Genomic DNA, 19,553 nt, shown 5'->3' with positions numbered 1-19,553 from the left:
GGAAGGCAAGATACGGAGTTTAAGATGCTATTAGCCTATTAATGGGATAACACTAATGGCTACTCCTGCGTGTCTGCTACTATTCTTTAATGCAACTTAGGTTGCCACCAGATTTAGGGAAAAAATGCCAGTAAGATTTTGTTTGGGCCATTTCTTGAACTGCTGCACTGGCAAATCTGGAGTCCCATTGCTCACCTAGTTGAGCTCAGCTGATGATTGCAAAGATGGAAACCTTGTTATGAGGGGGCCTAGGTGAATTTAATGCTGTAATTCTCTTCCCTGGGAATGGAGGGGTCTTTCTGGAAAGAGAAGAGGCTACATGTACAGGGACTGAAGTAGGCTGAAAATAAACACCTAAGTGAGCAACATTAACCTACAGGCCAAAAGCAACCTGTCTTCTGTTACCTTGTGGGAAACTAACATAAAGTAGATTTACCTGATCGCTATGCGCAGCCTGGATGTTTTTATCTAATTCTCAAATGAATGATTTTACCTTTGATAACAGGGTACCACTGAAAAGCTTTTGGAGCCCTGAGTCACGACTACTTCAGAAAGAAAAGTTGCCAGTGCTATGAAAGGTAAGTATGGAAATAAGGAATCCAATGCAAAATCATACTGTTCCAAGGTTGGGCTTTTACTTAAGGCAAAATATAATCACAGCTTTAATATTCATAATATGGATATACACAGAGTTTGTTCTGCCACTATAAAGCTTAGCATTATCACTGCTTTTAAAAAGCTATAAAATCTAGTTTCTATCATAATCTACAATACAAAACTAATACAATAAACACATTCTGAAAGATCACAGTGTTTAAAACATCAGAAGAGCAGGGGTCCTGCTTTTAAACGACAAGGTGCATTTCTAAAGTATCAAAACAATCTTGATTCTATAGGGCCTGTACCATATTATGGCTGTGAATGGCTATTACACTGAGAAACCAATCTAGGGTGTGGCATGTACTCAAGAAACGAACGTTGGAATATATTGAATAAAGTGTCACCAACACAAACTAGACATGAAATAACACCCTTTGTTAGTAATGCCATTTAAGTTCCCTGTACTTTTTATTGGTATTGGCATTCAAATATATTGCAGACATTGAGGGAAAATGGGAATAAAACTGCCATCAAATAGGGCCCTGCACATGCAAACACCCATGCTTTCCTCTTACTATATGAACAAGCCTTACTAATTCCATGGGACTCCTGTGTAGAGGAAAGTTTGCAGGCGTGGGGTCCAGAATGATGCAGTTTTGCCCCTATTTCACACCTGTGGAAGGACCTAACCTTGCATGCCTGAAATGGAGATTCACCATTGACATCAGCAGGTGGCATATCAGACCCTTAAAATGAGCACAGGAGGCCAAATCAGTGGCAAAATCAGACCATTGTTAGAGGAAATCTCTCATGTGTGGTCATGGTAATGAAGACAGAAGCAGAGTTCAATATCTAGTCAGATAGCCTTTCTCTTCTGTATGAAGTAGAAATAAATGTTTGAATAGGATTTGTTTTCTATTCACTATGGGATGTAACTGATGTCAGGACTTTACACAAAATTTTCTGGGGAGTATGCATGTATAATCATGCAGTACTGTTGTTGAATATCACTGCATTATAAACTATCTTTTATTCAAATATCATTACACCACTAGGCAAAATGAGTTTTCAATTAATTTTCTGCCATTCTAGTTGGTATTGCTGTACTTGACCTAAATGCCTTCACCTTCTCTTTGAGTCATGCAATGAACAAAGTCAAGGGAGTCCCTTATAAGCATTAAAAATAAATAATGGCTTTATATATTTTCATGCAGATTGCTATTTATAAACTGACTTTTTTCAGAGCATGATGTGCAATTTTAGATACACAGGGTACAGGACCAACAGTGACATCAGTGATGGTACAAATTAGTCAGGAGATTTAATAGCTCAAAGGCAGGTCGAAAAGTTGGTGCATATTGGCTTTTTGGATCTATTTTTTTAAACTGCCTAAGCATCACTAGTGTACGTCACTTTTATTACATTAATTGATAGGAGTAGACAGTAGGTTCAGATACATGCAACTCCTTCATCGGCAGCCTTTTTTCAGCATATGATGACTTTGCTATAATGGCAATGAAGCATTGTTCAAGGCAGCTAAAACCTTTACAGTGCACTCCGTACCACTATCTGTGCAATAAAGCAAACTGCTATTTTCTTGGAAAATGCCTATTCACACCCCTAACTTGCTGTATTGTTTCGTGGGCCCTGAGTATTTTTGGCTTATGGCTTTGAATTATGTTGTTCCCTTAGTAATGTGATTTTTGGTCATTTTCTTATTTCTTTTCAATTTAGCTGTCTGCTGCTTACTACTTAGTCCAGGACATAAATGGAAATGTCTTCTCAGAGCAATCCGGACTGTGCTGTTAGCCAGCAATTGCTCATCGGTGTAGTTCTTCACAGGAAGATTACTCTTTAAAATCTACAGGGCAATTCTTATTCCTGATATACTCATCTTCCTACAGATTAGAATATGCACTCATGCCAGTGAATATACAAGGTATGTAGGAGAAGATTACCGCACCTGAGATTTACTTGGCAGACTTCAGAGATACACTCTGTCCATGGATCTTATAGGTCCAAGTAACAAGGATATATTCTCAAAATGCATGCATATGCTAAAATAGGTCACTGTCTGCATAAAACATGCAATATATTGGCAGATGCTATAACTGTATATGCAGATAATGATGTAAGTACAAAAATTTGATTGCTTATGAAAGTTTCCATTGGCATGTATTGCGCCTGTGTTGTTTCTGAATACATCAGATACCTGTATTTCATTTTTTCCACAGTATTTTCAAAACTAATCAGTATTATTATCATATTCTCTACATGTATAATTATTATTAGAACATCAAAGTGGCATTACTTAATTTCACAGAGTAGCAAAAAGGATGACCACTTTAGTTGCATTCATTTGTGCATACTACCCAGAACTATTTAAATGTGTATTTTGGGATGTTTAGCCATTTCACTTGTTTTTGATTGTCTTAATAGAATTGAGATACTAAAGAAGTGAACATGCTCCCTAAAAAGTCTCCCTTTGTTTTATTTAATGATGTAAAACATCAGTGACAGTTGTTATACAGTATAATGATTTTTTCTTAGCAGGTGGGAAATGGCAGAGCCAGTGAGAAAAGACCACCTGGGAGTGTAAAATAATGTAATGCAAATAAGTGGAACACCCCTCTTAAGCAAAATTAATCAATCTTATTTTCAAGAACAAAAGACCTGGGCTGCTGCTTCAGTCTTCTGAAGTCATTAATAAGTTGGGAAAGAAAGGCAGGGAAACGGAAGGAAACAATGATGCAAACAAAGCAGATATTGAAAGCAGTGGCACAAAACAAATACATTATCATGCTGAGAAGTTGTGAGTAGCAGGAAAAAATTAAGCTGTATTTGTTAGACTGTACTGTTGCATCTGGCTCTATGAATCCTGAGATCAGTAAATCTGGACATTACAGATCTAGTTTCCCTCAAAATTCTGTGACAGTAATCTATGGATGACCTACCAAAAGTCATGAATAGTATATAGCTCCTTAAACTGATTTGTAATCTACAACTTTACTCACAAGCAGCACCACACAAACACAGGTACACCACAAATAAGCACCAATACCCACACAATGCATCCTCTTTGCTTTAACAGCGTAATCAGAGATACTATTATATCACTTACATTCCTATTGGCTACGCTTTAGAAACTAAACACAGTCAAGAAACTAATGTGCAAATGTGACGTAGTAACTTGTGTTTTACACTTTGAAAGAGGCTTCTCAAATTTCTGGTAACACAGTCTTTTGTCACAGCACCATGGCAGAATCTGTTCAGGAATACACTTTTTCAGTCTATTAGGGCCTGATTCAGGAGCAGGAGGAGACAGTATCCAGCTGAGAACATCTAGCAAAGGTTGCACGATCGATTTCTCGAAGCAGTAAGGAGGAAACACAAAGGACCTTGATTTTTTATTACACTAAAAAGTGCTGATGGCTCTGCTCAGGTTGCTTTCCTGTGAATGTCTTAAAAGGAACAAATAAAGGTTGCAACAGAATGTATGTAACAGCATATATAGTACAAAGGAAAAAAAGCAGATAGACAATTAAGAGGAGGAAAAAGATGAAACCCCCCTGCTCATTTAATGATTGGCATTTTCAGAAGAGCCCTGGGGTATATTTACACTGTGTTCAGAAGCTGGCCCTTCTAAACAGCATGTCTAGTAGCCACCTTAACCCAGCTAGGTCAGGTAAGAAAAGCCACGAAGCTCTAAGATTGAGCTCAAACTGCCATGTCTGATGAAACAGATAAATAATTATGTTCCAAGATTGTACAAAATGTATCCCATGAGACTGGATGTTTATATTACTGTTACTGATACTTCAGTGTCAGTGAACAAAGTTTGCATGCTGCCCTTGCTGGAAGTCAGTGCCAAACTCAAATAATGCGCAGAGAGATGTTTGGGATCTAGATTTTGAGAACTGTGTGGTTGCATGGGTTTTCTCATTGTTGAATGGACTAACTCTTACTTGGATAACTATTTTCTTTCTCTCAGGATTAGTATCAAATGAAGCCAAACATGTGGCTTCATAGATGGAGAAGGGTTGCAGAGACAGAAGATTGTTTTGTGGGTGCTGTTGAACACAGCACAGAGCGCAGTGGAGTCTCCTCTGAATGTAAATCAGAAGGAATTAATTCTACAAAGAGACACTGAGGGAAAACCCCTAGAAAACTGACACTGAGTTCTTAATGTGTATTTCCTGCCATTTATGAAGAATTATATTAAAAGATATATGCAAACACCATCATTAGAAGTTAAGCATAATAAAATGGAGTGATTTTATTTACACCTATTATGGTAAATTTTAACATATATGTGGTATATGTTACAATATCAGCATTCATGACTTGGTTAGGATCTAAGTTACTGTATTGATTTATTGTGCTCTAGATTTATTGAGGTTTTGGCAAAGACTTTCTTCTTCAAGTGTTTCCTGAGAAATAACTAACTGGAAACAATTAAATATTGTGGCCCAGTGATAATTAAGAAATAGGCACTGGGGACAAAATCTGAAGGTCATGATTACTATGCTGATACGCGTAGATTCTGTTAAGGCTTGTTTGGAGTTGTTTGGGTTTTTTTGACTATGTAGTTATCAAAACATTAGGCCTTTTTGGTTTATGTTTGCATCTCTAAATAAAATGATTGGCAATAAATGTTGGATTGCTACAGCTTGAGTCCAGATCATGGCAAAACCTATTTCTCTGTCTTACGATAGAACACATTCACAGTAGCTATCTAAATGCTATGGCACAAATGTTGCTACTTACATGTTTTAGCTGAGTGACATTACCCTACAATAAAAATTGAGGCTGAAAAGCTATTGATCACAGGGAAGAAGTGGGTAGGCCAAATTTTACCTTCCTTAAACATTTCTTTAAAAGGTTCCAGTTATGAAATATATTAGACACCCGCATTACACGAAGCAACTAGAGAAGAATCTTAATGGACTTAGGATCTTCAATACTGACAATTGACTTGGCTCTGATCTAACAGGAGCATTTAAACCTGCCTGGGCAGAGCATGCGCACGTCTCCATTGACTTTTTGATTTAGCCTCACATGTATGAAATAAATGTGAAATACATCCTCCTATGTGTACGCATCTCACTGCTCAGAGTAAGAAAGTAAGTGACATTAATGGCTTTCTTAAAAGACCTTTTATCCCACAAATAATAAACACATAACAACTATATATTGAATTTTAACATTTCCATTCACCAGAAAATCCCTGAATTCTTGACAAACTGATACAGAACTGCATTGCTTTATTCACCAATGAAATATGGTTACTTCTATGATTAAGTAATTAATTAGAACTGCACAGTGCAAGACAAAATAGCAGAAAGCATAATCTGCTGCTCATAATAATGCAAGCCATCTCATTAAAATAACAGTGGCAAGAGTAGGAATGGGATTACTAAATAAATGCAGAAGGATTGCAAGACCTGGCTCCAACTTATAGCCTGATCAAGGCCCACTGAAATTAAATGGGAACTTTAATCCATTAGGCATTAAAAATAAAGAAATTGTAATCTCCTCCAGCTGAGAATGCAGGAAGAGAGACTGCATTGTTTGGCAGTGCGTGTAGGTCAGCTTTTTCACCCTAACTGCAATTTTTGACATACTGGTTTTCCCAATCTGTCCTTAAAGGTATATGCATTACATTATTCCCATATAAATAAAAATAAATAAATAGTAAATATATTTTAAATACAGATACTGATTTCATAGTTTTTTAGTACAAATCTACGTTAGCATTCTCTTTAGCTTTCAAGTACCATGTCATATATATAATACATACAAAACAGCGTATAATTGCAACCTTAAGTGCTAGTGCAACTAGAGTTGAGCAATTCATTTACTTCTATAGCTACAAATCATTTGGGCATATATGTTATTTTGTTAGCCAGGAAAAGAAGCAATTTTGAATTTTGTTACCAGGTTTTCCTTAAGATCAGTATGCCATCCAAGGTTTGCATTCAGTTTGCAGGGTTTGTAGTGAACAGCTCATCAAGGAAAATAGATTTTCCATTCTCTGAAATATGTATGTTATTGTTCAGAAATGCTGCTATAAGTAATTAATTTTTAAAGGAAGCTTTTGTATCACTGAACAATACTTATCTAGCAATGCTGTACTGTGAAGAAAGCACCTGCCTGCTGTATCTTTGCTATAGAACTCTTTCATCCAAGTCTTCTTGATGGCTCTGCTCATCTTGCCTGTGACAGGGAAAGTACTGACAAGAAGTGACACGGTTACAGTAAATCAGGAAGGAGACCAGCTCCTCACCACAGACTGAGCTCTGAAAGGAAGAGTCAAATTCAGTTCTGATTTACACACATGAAACCCCACTAGCTGAAATGAACCAGTGAAACTGCAGGCTGAGTATATAGATATCTAAAACTATCATTATATGCATATGAAGATGAAAGAGCTCCAGGATACAGGTACTTCTAATACATGTTACTAGAACTAGTAGATATGGTTTAGGTAAAAAATCCCAGATTTGCCTTTGTGCAGTGTAGTGACATGTCTACAACATCCTCCCCGGTAAGTGCATCGCTGCATGAAGACTTGTTTTTGCAGGTCTCTTTTTAAAACCTACTGGATGCATCACTGTTTCTTCCTTGCATGTCCCTGTAATTCTAGCTTGCCTTTTTTTTTCTCCTGTGTAACCACCAAATTAGAAGTTTGGTAATGCCCCTTTGTCTCTCACTTGGATAATTAGATTTTGCTTCTTATTATATCTACCACATCAGATTCAATCGCTTCCCCCATTTTTTTTTTCACTGACCCTTTTTTTTTGACCAAATACTTCCCTCCCAAAGCCCCAGTGTATTTTCTTTTTCACCTGACTCCCAGCTACATTAAGGCTAGCATTAGTGGTACCACTGGCTTGTTTTGTAAATAGCCTCTCTTGACAAATAAGTGAAACGGCAGGTGCCCTCTCCCATCGCCACCAGGACGTGGCCCTGGAGAATGTTACTCTTTAGACAAAGACACTGAAGAGAGGAAACTCGGCTTGGTTGGGTTGCAGCAAGTCAGTCAGGAAACACACAGTTCCCGAGAAGCCTTCATACAGACTATATACACTTTCTAATGCCCGGGAACCAGCCTTAAATTCTTCTGTAAATAAGAACTCTGCAAACCTAAGAAACAAGGAAAAAAAAAAAAGAGTTTGTTATTATTATTTGGTGTCCCTGTATGTCTACCTACTTGTTGTTTGAAAGCATCATTTTAATAACGTTCAATGATTATAAAAAGTAGAATGCTCATTATTTAACCTTATGTGGAAATTTTACACTCGCCAATTTTCACGATAAACTGAGGTCCATGAGATCTAGAAAAGCCAAACCTTTGTGATCTGTCCATGTGTTATGCTTCTTTGAGAGCTATAAACTTTTTCTGATGTCTATGAGACATATTATTAAACAAATACTTTTTAGTAACTTTTATCTTGGTTGTTATTTCAGCAGGACGCAAGCTACAACAAGCTATAACTACACAAATAAAATGTTCTCACTTCAAAGCAAATGGCTGAAAATAAGTCACCCTAATTACTATACCACTTCCCCTCATTATTCTATGCTGTAAGGAAAACAGTAACATACATCGAATACTATCTTTTTAAACATGTATAGTAAATTACAGAAATAAAATTAAAGATAATTGTAGCACTGTGACAGAATTTTCCATGGGATATATTTGCTTGCATGAGGGCAAAATGGAATTAACCCCACTATCTAAGCTGAATAGCACAATGTCAAACTGGCTAAAGCTGGGAATGATAAATTAAAAACGAGTAAAATAACAGCAAAGCAGGTCCTATGCTTATTTTCCATGTTTAGCAGTAAGGGATAGTGCTCTAAAAATCAGAACAAATCAATATAACAAACAGCATCACATTTTACTCTGCTCCTGGACTTGGGTACGCAATTTGGGTGTTCTGGCCTCATGTCAGGATGAGATCTGGATGCGCGCCACTCCTCCCCATCCACCCTGGTTCCCTCCAAAGGAGTGCAGGCTCAGGGGCAGGGAGGGAGGGAGCCCAGGAGAACCCGATGCTTCTCCCACCACAGGCAGCCTGGAAGCAGAACTGCAGGGCTCCCCGCAGAGTGCGCTCACCCCACAAATCACAGGTAGAACTGCACCTGAGGCTTAAGCACTCAGGTTACATCAGAGGGTGGTGATCACAGACTCTGAGCAGCTTTATAAATGTTCTTGAAACCTTCTGGTATTACCCTGAATCCAGGAAGGTAGGAATGCTAACCTTTGTGCCCTGTAAATGTATTTTGAATTTCCAGTGAGCCTATACAGCAGCAGGAACACATAAGCACTACCAGCCACTCCATGGCATATTCCAGGTCCCTTCTTCAACAGGCCTTTCTGCCAAGTTAGCTCTCCACAGCGGATACAAGTGTCCAGGTATTGAGGCTTCTTGGAAACCAGGTAAGCTTTGGCAAACAGATAGGCAATGCCTAGGAAAATAGCAGCGAGATTGTCTTTTGTAATAAGTAGGCCAAGGGTTTTGTAGAACACATAAGAAAATAAAGATTAACACAGTAGGAAATGCAGTCTCATGCCCTATACATGTCAGCGTTACGTATCTATATGCTACATATGGAGGGGAGAGTATCTGGTATGCTAAAAGGCATAGATAAGATGTACTTTTCACTCCCTGTGACAACACCACTTTCAATCTTTCAATGCATTATTGAATTTCAAGGTTTACTCTAACATTCACAGTCTTTAATCAATTTAAAACAGTAGTTACATTTTTGCCTTTAAAACAGTAAACTCTTAGCACTGTCTTCTATTGGTTTCAAATTCCCATTCACCTCACCTATTTACGCTGACAAAAACATGAGGATGGGCAAGATAATTTCTTACATTGGCAACAGAAACAATTTTTTACTGAATGAGAAAAAGAAACTTGCTTTTTTTTTCCCAGTGGGGCCCATGCTGCTTTATTCTTGTTATAAACAGTTATGCATACTAACCTCTCTTAAAAATAAAAAAAGGATATTTGGCTTATTTTTAGAAGGCATTCAAATAAATTAATCATAATCTTCAACAGAGCACTGCACAGCTCAGTTCATGGTAACCTTAAAAGTATGCTATGACACATAACCAAATCAAGTGCCTAAGGAAAGGTTTAGAATAGCTCACTTGTGATCCGAGTATAATATACACTGAAGTAGCTGAAAAGTGTTTTTGTAAACTACATGTGCATTATTACCCAAGAACAGTGATGGGATACAGGATTTTCTGGGGAAGAACAATAGCAATTAATGAATTTACATGTCTCTAAATGTCTCCTAAAGTAACTTCTTTACGCCCTTTGGGATTTTGTCACTTTGGTCTCACTGTGTATGTCTCCACTAACAGTTAAACCCAAGTCAAAGGCCACTCTCAAGATACTGAAACAAAGAGGGCATCTTCCCTGCAGGTTTCGCCACTAGGCCAGCCATGCTGTAGAAGTAATTTTTTTCCTCTTAAAAATAAAAAATAAAAAAGGTTGGTAAGCAAAATCTGTTTTCACTTCACTTCATTATAGTGAAAGAAGCTTGTTCCTTAATCATACCTACAAAAAGACAATGCATCAGCAAAAAGCACATGATGTTAATTATAATGTATTCTTTGTAATTTAAATAAACACCTTTAAAAGCAATGCATCAATGCTCATGGGCATTCTTTAATAAAAATAAGTTTTTCTGTAACCTTCTAGGTTCATGCTACCAAGCCAATATGACTAGTTAGCAATAAAATCCCGCCTGGGGGTAAAAAAGCAATTTCAATCTACAGCATTACTTGCCAAAATTGCTAATGTATAGGATTAGATTCTGAACTGACAGACATTAGCCTTACCTCATGAACCTAAACTAAGGATTGATTCTCTTCCTCTCTGAAAAGCAGTTTTATATAGGTGACTTGCCGAAAAAATGCCCCTTGCCAGTACAAACTCCCCTTCACATGAAAATATTTTGGTGAAATTTATGCATTATCCATGTAATAAGTGCAGCTTAAACTTTGATTCTGATGGGGGGGGTGGGAAAGCTATTCTGAAGGCCTTCCCAAAACTCACAGATGTGTCTCTATCTGTGTTCTTTCACCTACTATTTCTCTGTCCAGCGATACGCTGTCTTTTGACTCATCTGTACTATTCTTTGAGGTCTTGTCACAAAAGGGAGCAAGAGCAGAAAACATACAGTTCAGGAATTCTTTCAGCTGTGATCACCTATGCTTTTAAAGCAGAAAATATGCCTATTCTTCCAGCTGCTTCAGCAATGAATAAAACACTCTTAACTGGAAGAAAAAGCCTAAATAGCTTGCTTGCATCTCATAAAATGTCAAAATCGGTCAAATTTAACCTGAGATTATCTTCTACATGGAATCACCTAACGTGGAAAAGCAATGTGATCAGCATATTGCTAATCCTAGCATCAATGGGAAAAGAACCTGGAGCTCCATGACACCAGTGTACAAGCTCATTCTCCCGCTCGATTGTCTCTCCCAGCTCAGGAGGCCAGTTGCTGTTCTGTTCTTGGTCCATAAGAAAATCAACGCTCTGCCACACAAGCTCCTGATCTGCTGGCTGCAGGTACTCATAATAGGAAAGCAACATCTGAAGGATTGATGAAAGCCCATGTGCTGCACCTGTAAAGAACAGAAACAGTCAAATTAGAGGGTAGATTTAGGTCCCACCCCTTCTCACGGCAACTTTCCCTTGGGACTGATTTCCTTGTCAAGTGCATGGCTCTTTCATCTTCTTTATGCATATTACAATAGTGCTTGGAATAAAAGCTTTCTAGGTGCATGACACTATGATTTGTTACTACTTCTGTCATTTCCAGTTCCCTTAGCTATGCAAAAATACATACAAATTTTTTCTGCTCTCACTCTGATATGACTGCAACTCGGCATGTGTAGTTAAATTGAATCTAAACCCTATTCTTCTTGCCACACTACTGAATCTGGACCATTATTCTTAAGTCTTTGTTGAACCCAATTGAAACTGGACATAAATGATATTCCCAGTTACTGACTAACAATGTCAGTCAGCTAAAACCTACATTTCAGTGCAAGAATTGTCTGTACCTGTCAGGGTCTGTGGAGCAGCACCACTCAGTGACTTCTCCTCTGCTCCCCTGCCAGAGAATTCACCGACATCTGCAAACCAATCTCACACTTTCTGCAGTGTGATATGGTGCCTTGAGGACTCCACTAGGGACCTGCTCAATGGCCTTTCACCACTGCTTCAGATGAGCTCCAACTAAGCTGCTCACAATGGGTAGCAGCTGACCATATGCTTGAGTTGCACTGCTACAGCCAAAAAATGCTCTGCAAGTCCCTGTGTGGCAACAGCAGCTAACAAATAACATCCCCTGACAGTTCTCTCTGGTAATCTTCTCCACACAGGCATGGGCACCACACCTCTCGCTGCCTCCATCTGGCAAGGGGAGATTTACCAGGGCAGAATGGAGAAGAAGGAACAAAGCTGCTGCCTGCTGCTCCCCTGGTGCAGCACAGGCACCTCTTGCATTCCCCAGCACTAGGCAGCATCAGTCCTTCCCTCCAGCTCCTCAGTCGCACTTAGCAGTTTTAGGAGGTTGGATGGTCCTAACTCAGTCAGGAGAAATCCCACACTGTAGGTTTTATATATTTTATTTCTGAAGCATCTACTGGCTCAGCATCTACACCCAGCACCACTTTCAAAGTAGTTGGTGTGTTTTACTCACCAAGATACTCTGTTCCATAGTAGGAATACATGAGTGGGAACGGTTTCCTCTTCTTCACTGCATACTGCTTTCCTGATTCTAGTATGGCCAGACAAATTGATTTTATTTGTGCTGGGGTCAGCACCTAAACAGAAACATCAAAACAAACATCAAGTCTATTATAATAATTTTATTTTTTAGACATTTTTCAGGACTCTGCTTTTTAGCTGGTCAAGACAAAGTACTGCCTTTAATCTTATGAGCATGCCGCAATGTACATCCTTGTTAAGAGTTCCTTACATAAAACAGTAAATTTACATAATGTTTCTCAAAAACAGAGTTTCATCCAGTCTCAGGAAAGTGATTGTCAAATCTTCAGCTGCACCGATGAGGTGAAAAGAGGCTCACTATGAGCTCCTGCCTTTCCTTCCCAGAGATCCATCAGTCTGGTAGAAGCTGACATCAAGCACCAGGCAAGATACAGAACAACAGCCTCCAGACTGGAGGAAGAGACATTAGGAGAAGACAAAGGAAAACAGACCTATAGAAGAAGTAATGTTACAGGCTTTATTGGGACATACTGAGCTAGACAGGTTTTTCTCAGACAATATTAAAAAAAGGAAGCAAGGAAGAGGTATCAAAATCAATACTACATATGTGGGTTCAGAAACATCTTAGTAAAAGAATTAGGCCTTCTTACTTCAAGAAAATGCTAAGAAAAATGAAGTGCAAGACAGGTTTCTAGGAAGAGAGACTAGCTATGTTTATGGAACTTTATCATCATGAACAGGTCAACACTGCCTTTAATGCAGTCCTAAGAAATTATTAATGCCTTACTCTTAGTAGTGTCAAAAGTAAATAAGATTGACAAATTACATTTCATCAGACATGGACTTTTCCAAGTTACTGACCTAAAGCATTCAGTGAGGAATCGGTTTTACAGGTCTTAACTACAGCTCTAATGATATGCAATTCACTGCAACCATCAGCCATTTCTTCTGTGGCAGTCACATCTGTACATTACTGACTAATACCTAGGTCATTAAAATAATTAGTTGAAGTAGTGTTTTGGCTTTAGGGGAAAGCCTGTATGGCAGCTGTACTTTGCAAAAAATATTTCAACTTATAAAAAGAGAACTGAGAAAGAAAAAAGGCAAAATGAGGCAGAAAAAAGAAAAAGGTTGTAGAAATAGCCTTGAGAAGATAAACAGTAATCCTAAAACTAACTGGAATATCAAGATAGTGTTTTTAAAATGTTTCTGAACACATTTGGTTTTGCTATAATTTGTATTATCATAGGATTTACAATTACTTCTTCAAGTTCAAAAAATACTGTTAGCATTAAGTATGGAGGCAACATCTGTTATTAACTATATTCTCTCATCTGACATGTAAAAGATCCTATGGACAATTAATGTCACTTAGAACTTGACTGAAAACTAATGGCTGAAAAATCTTGTTTGTCTATCTTACTTTGTTCCCTGATAACATGGCATTTTATTACAGCTGCTCCAAATGACTATATTTGTACAATCTGGAGAACAACTTACTTCTGATCTTGATTAGTGTTCTTTAATGTTACTGCAGGAGAAGTAAATAAGCCGTTAACATCTGGAGACTTCACTCATTTCCAGTCATTTTTTAATTATTTGTTTTAGCTTCACTGAATTTAAAGAAATTGTTTAAATCCTAAGCAAACGAGGAGATAAGAGACACAGTGAGACACACTGCATTCTCTCCAGAGCTCTCATTTTATTGTATCGCAGTTTGGGACCTAGTCCTCCAAATCCTATACTTTGTAAAAGGATTAGTAAGGTAACCCTTTAAAAATAAATGTGAAGGATAAGCTCTCCTAGTTGTAATTCTGGAAAGCAAAGGCATGCCGATTAGAAAAATCATAATCAGTTCATTTTCTGTATGTAGTGGTTCCTTTACTTAATAAATCAACTGGCTTTCAATATAAACCATGTTTTGCTAAGCATATTTTTATGTTCAGCACATTTAATTTTTAAATTGAATTAATAACTATTTTAAAATGCTGACTGTGTATTTTAAATGGATTTAAACTTCTACCCAAATCCAGCCTTGCACAATGCTGCATAAAGAAGTATCAGCTAGCAAGAAATGCATTGTTCACCATTTTTCAATATAAAGTAAGTGTAAAAAGTCAAAACACTTAAGCAGTATGATTACTTAAGTGTATAGATAGTATACCCTTTTGGCTGGCATAATGAAATAGGCTAATGAGTATCACCTCTTTTTCAGAATGCAAAAAAGGCCCACATGCAAAGCCAGATGAAAAATGCTTATTTAAAATCATGATTAGAATGGATGATAGAAATCAACCCATCCTGCTCCACTTCCACATTACAAAAGAAAATGGAAAAGAAGATAACCTGTGTATCTTGAAAGCAACCTTCTCTGTGACCATTTGGACTGACCAGCATGCTTTAAGGCAGGTGGGAGATGTGTCATAACCAATAGCTAAGTAAGAAAATATTTGTGCTGACTCCAAATATCTCTTACTATATGCCTCAATCCACAGTCATTGTAGGGCTGCTGCCTGTTTTCCAAAACACTTAAATATGAAGGATTTGTATTTGATCCTTATTCTAGGAAATGGTTGGCTGGAACAGAGACTCTCACTTACCAACATTATTAGTGGCCTTCCAAAGGTTGAGTGATCAGAGATCACATTTAAGATCTCCATCGGCTTGCTACATTTTGTTTCAACCAAGTCTGTCTTAGAACCTCTTCAGATTTCTTTCACCTTGTGAAGAAATAAAATCTGTGGCTATTCTCCCTATGGTCCCTCACAAGTCCCTCTCTCCACAATTACCTGAAAGGGGGTTGCAGAGAGGTGGGTGTTGGTCTCTTCTCCCAAGTGACTAGCGACAGGACAAGAGGAAACGGCCTCAAGTTGCACCAGGGGAGGTTCAGGCTGGATATTAGGAGAAATTTCTTTCCTGAGAGAGTGGTGAAGCCCTGGAACAGGCTGCCCAGGGAAGTGGTGGAGTCACCCTCCCTGGAGGTGTTCAAGGAACGTGTGGACGAGGCATTGTGGGACATTGTTTAATGGGCATGGTGGTGTTGGGTTGATGGTTGGACTTGATGATCTTACAGGTCTTTTCCAACCTTAGTGATTCTGTGAATATCTTTAATAAAACAGCCAAAAACTTATGACCAAAACAACAACCATAGACTACATTAATCATAACCACAAATGGTGTAGCCATGGTTCCACAATGCTCATTTTCATTTCAATGTAGTTACAATGCCTCCTAGCCCCTGGGAATTACTGAAGCAATATGTTTAATTAGGGATGGCAAAGAAATAGACTGATCATCCCAAAGGCTTTGAAAGGATAAATTGCATATTGATATCATGCCCTCTGGTGAAAGCTGTCAGGTGTTTTGATGAAGAATAAAGCCAATACAAGAATATGCTACCCAGAAAAAAATTTCATGCTTGAGATAGCTACATTTTTTGAGAAACTTCTTGAACATCATTTAATATGAGCTGGCTACACATTACGTAAAATTATTCTTTATCATGTCAGTACTTAGCCAAAAGGCTACTGACATGGAGATATATTGCTGGTGGTTTAATATTTCACCTAACTCTTTTTGTATTTTTAAAGTCACCACAACCTGTCCTATTAGATTAGAAGTGTTCACTTTAGTTTCCTTACTAGACCAAAGTTTGGAATACATGCGTTCCACATTTCCCCTGCAATTTCCACATCAATTGGTTGGTGGAGTTCTTTATTTTCTGTTTTAGATCATTCTCCAGTGATGCTGTGTGCTGTTAAATAACTGTTCCACTCGCACTGGTGACAGCTGTGTTTCTATATACCTTTTACTTTAAGCACAATGCTTAAGCAGCACTATAATACTTAGTATTTGTACTACTGCCTGTGCCTAGGAGCCCTACTTATAGTAAAAAAAGCCACTGTGATTGTAACTAAAGTCTCTCCATTTTTCTCTTGCAGACACTGCAGACAATGTGCCTTCTCCCATTAAGGAACTTCAGAAATTTGTGAATTGTTTAAGGCAGGTACTTTATTCAGCAAATCCCTGTTAAAAGTCAGCAAGGAAGTGCTATGTCTACAGCAATCACAAAACATCGTCCTTTTCTGTTGTTAGCAGTCTTTCTCAACCTGAGATTGTTTAGTTGGAAGTAAATCATTTCACATCTCCTTTTAATATACTAAGCCAGATTTCATAACATATTGGTTATGACAATGATAGGCCCTAGATATGTCTTTCAAAAACTGTAGACAGAAATCTTGACCTTGAGGATTGGGCAGAAAGAAGCAGGACTAGCTCTTCTTTGCTTCTGATTACAATAACATTTTCAGCACTTCATCATTCCTCTGAATGCTTGCTACAAGCCCCTTGTCTCATGATTTGCCTTTTGAAAACCACTGCTACATAAAACTGCATACTGTATTGAATATTTTTGAGGACTGTAAGCATTTAATTCTTTTAAAAGATCTGTATTTACTATCTTAGAGCTCTTTCCTGTATGTAAGTAACAGAAGGCACTACTGAATGCCAAGTATCATTATCTTTTTATAGATGCATCAGTACTTTTAAGAGGTAACCGCTATACTTACATTATTGTGGAAAAAACCTTCTATGCATATAAAAAATTTTAATATGGACCTAACACATTAAACCTCTCTCTGTCACTCTTCTACAAAGCCATTTAACATGAATTTGATCATACACTTTTTCTGATGCTGGAGAAAGCATCAAAAATAAGCTGAAAAGAATAGGTCAGTCTACAAATAACCTAACAGGAGCTTTGCCATTAGTCTCCTATGCTGGAAGCCCAGAAGAGGGAGCTTGTGAATTAGTTATAATACTCAAAAATGCTGTAAAAAAAAGATACACATATCTGTGTTCAGTAGGACAGCTGACTCAAGCAGAAAGATGCTGGAGAAGAGAAGGCTGAGGGGAGACCTCATCGCTCTCTACAATTACCTGAAAGGGGGCTGCAGAGAGGTGGGTGTTGGTCTCTTCTCCCAAGTGACTAGCGACGGGACAAGAAGAAACGGCCTCAAGTTGCACCAGGGGAGGTTCAGGCTGGATATTAGGAAAAATTTCTTTACTGAGAGAGTGGTGAAGCCCTGGAACAGGCTGCCCAGGGAAGTGGTGGAGTCACCATTACTGGAGGTGTTCAAGGAACGTGTGGATGTGGCATTGTGGGACATGGTTTAGTGGGCATGGTGGTGTTGGGTTGATGGCTGGACTTGATGATCTTACAGGTCTTTTCAAACCTTAATGATTCCGTGATTCTGTGGTAATTTAATGACATCTTACTGCACTGCACAATGCTGAAGTTCAGTGCTTGAGCTTGACCTTTTTCTACCAAAGGCAGGGGCTGGGATTGTTCAGGGACCTTTCCATGCAATGTCACGGCCAGTTATTTTTTCTTTCAGATGATGCTAACACCTGAAGCCATAGAAGAGTAGTAGGTACATAGACAGAGGGGGCTGCCTCCCCCTAGTTTTATTCCAGTTTGACTGATGTACATCTCTTGCAGCACAGTGGGAAACCCAGCTCCAACTGCACAGCTGTCTGCTTTCCTTATGAGCAGTGTCAAGTATACCTTTCTTTTAAAAAAAATAAAATTTTTTTTCAATCTTCTGAAGACTTTGTTCAAGGCATTGGATTAGCTCCTGAAGTACTACTGATACTGTTGCTAATGCAGTATGTTTCATGCTGTAGCAGCACCACCAATAGTACTTTCCAGAGAGCATACTTTCCCAAATTTCTCTTATTACACAACTACATGACAGTGTGCGTAGACTCAGCACAACTACTAATATGATTGCGTCAGTTCATTGGAAAATGGTACTTGACTGCAATCTTGAGTAAAACTGACCACTATAGATCCCATTGGTATTGCTTGTTTTTAACATGTAAATTTGGGGTTTTTTGAGGCTTGCTCTTTGCCTCAGAAGCATGGAACCTGCAATGTCAGTGCTGTCCTGTTTTGTGGGTCACTAATTATTAATCCAATCAGAAACCAAAGGCTGCATTTATTCCTGATGAATCAGATTACTGGTGAAGAAGACAATACAGCACTTTTGTTATTGCTAACAGAGTACAAAATTTCCACAGCTCTTACTTGCCAGGACTGTGTAGCACTGCCAGGACTGTGTAGCACTAAACCCATCAAATTCTGCTGTTAAACCTGTCCTTCAGAAGAGGAAAATTTCAGACATGGCTGCAAATGAAGTGTTGCAGAAAAGGATGGAGTACAACTGTTACTGTAGCTAGGAGGCTGTCTGAGAGCAGCTGGTGCTGCTACACAGTTGGTCAAATGCAACGAGCATCTCTGTTCATTCTGTCTCAAACATTGGAGAGTTTCAAGCAAAAAACAGCAACTGGACTTTCTTCAAGCTCCCCCTATCCTGGGTCAATTGAAGAAAGAGGGAAAACATGAGCTTCCCCAGTTACACTCTGTTCTTCTTTCCTATCTCTCTCCCCCCCCAGTTAATGACAGACCCCAACATCTCTCATGTAGCTGCACCAGGGTCTGGCTGGATACAGCTATCTAGTTCTAATATAGTGGCTTTCCTAGGTCTTTGGAAGGAAACAAGAGGTCACTCTCTTTACTTGAAGAAAGATGGGAAGCACAAACCCCCCGTTCTCTGCTGCTGGAGAACTGAAGGAGGAAGGATGTCAAGGAACAGATCTAAGAGCAGAGCAGTTCAGATAACCAACATGACTAAGGAGGTATCAGTCTGCCTATTGAGAGCTGAGGTGCTGTTCAGCCAAACGTTGCTGGTCAACAGCAAAGACAGTTCAGGAGGACAAGTCCCATCACAGAAAAAGTGAGGTACCCTGGGATTCACTCCTGTGTTATGGCTTTCAAATGGCAGCTGTCTGCACCCCAGCTGCATGTTCTCTTCTGCCTAGTAGAGGGCTAGAGTTACCACAGAGAGCCAACAATTTAATTTCAAGCATCTCTCCCTAGAATTGCACCCAAATTCAAGAGCATGAATTGAAAAGCATGTTTAAAAACAGTAAAAATACATTATTTGCAAATTAACTGAGAAACAAACCCGGCGCTGCTTGGAGAGGCTTTTTTCTACATTATAGAATTCTATCCCAACGTTTTTCAACAAACAAGTAAAATTCTTCTTTTTTCCTTTATTATTATTATTCACCAGCCTCATAACGCATGGCTGAGCCATTCTGGGGGCAGAGACCCTGGGAACTGGC

At 38.6% G+C, this 19,553-nt stretch overlaps 1 protein-coding gene across 1 annotated transcript in view; it reads right to left on the bottom strand.

Moving 5' to 3' along the window:
• Nucleotides 1–7,586: 7,586 nt before the first annotated feature.
• LANCL3 (LanC like family member 3) overlaps nucleotides 7,587–19,553 on the bottom strand; it is a 35,054-nt gene continuing 23,087 nt past the window's right edge. The window contains exons 2-5 of the mRNA XM_059825287.1: nucleotides 12,337–12,460; nucleotides 11,057–11,254; nucleotides 8,868–9,075; nucleotides 7,587–7,746 (exon numbers count right to left, since the gene is read on the bottom strand). Coding sequence (XP_059681270.1) covers nucleotides 7,587–7,746; nucleotides 8,868–9,075; nucleotides 11,057–11,254; nucleotides 12,337–12,460 — 690 coding nt within the window. The remainder of the gene's footprint in view (nucleotides 7,747–8,867; nucleotides 9,076–11,056; nucleotides 11,255–12,336; nucleotides 12,461–19,553) is intronic.

Source organism: Gavia stellata, chromosome 1 (genome assembly GCF_030936135.1).
Source record: "Gavia stellata isolate bGavSte3 chromosome 1, bGavSte3.hap2, whole genome shotgun sequence".
NCBI classification, from domain to species: Eukaryota; Metazoa; Chordata; class Aves; order Gaviiformes; family Gaviidae; genus Gavia; species Gavia stellata.
This window is presented reverse-complemented; position numbering and strand designations above follow the sequence as displayed.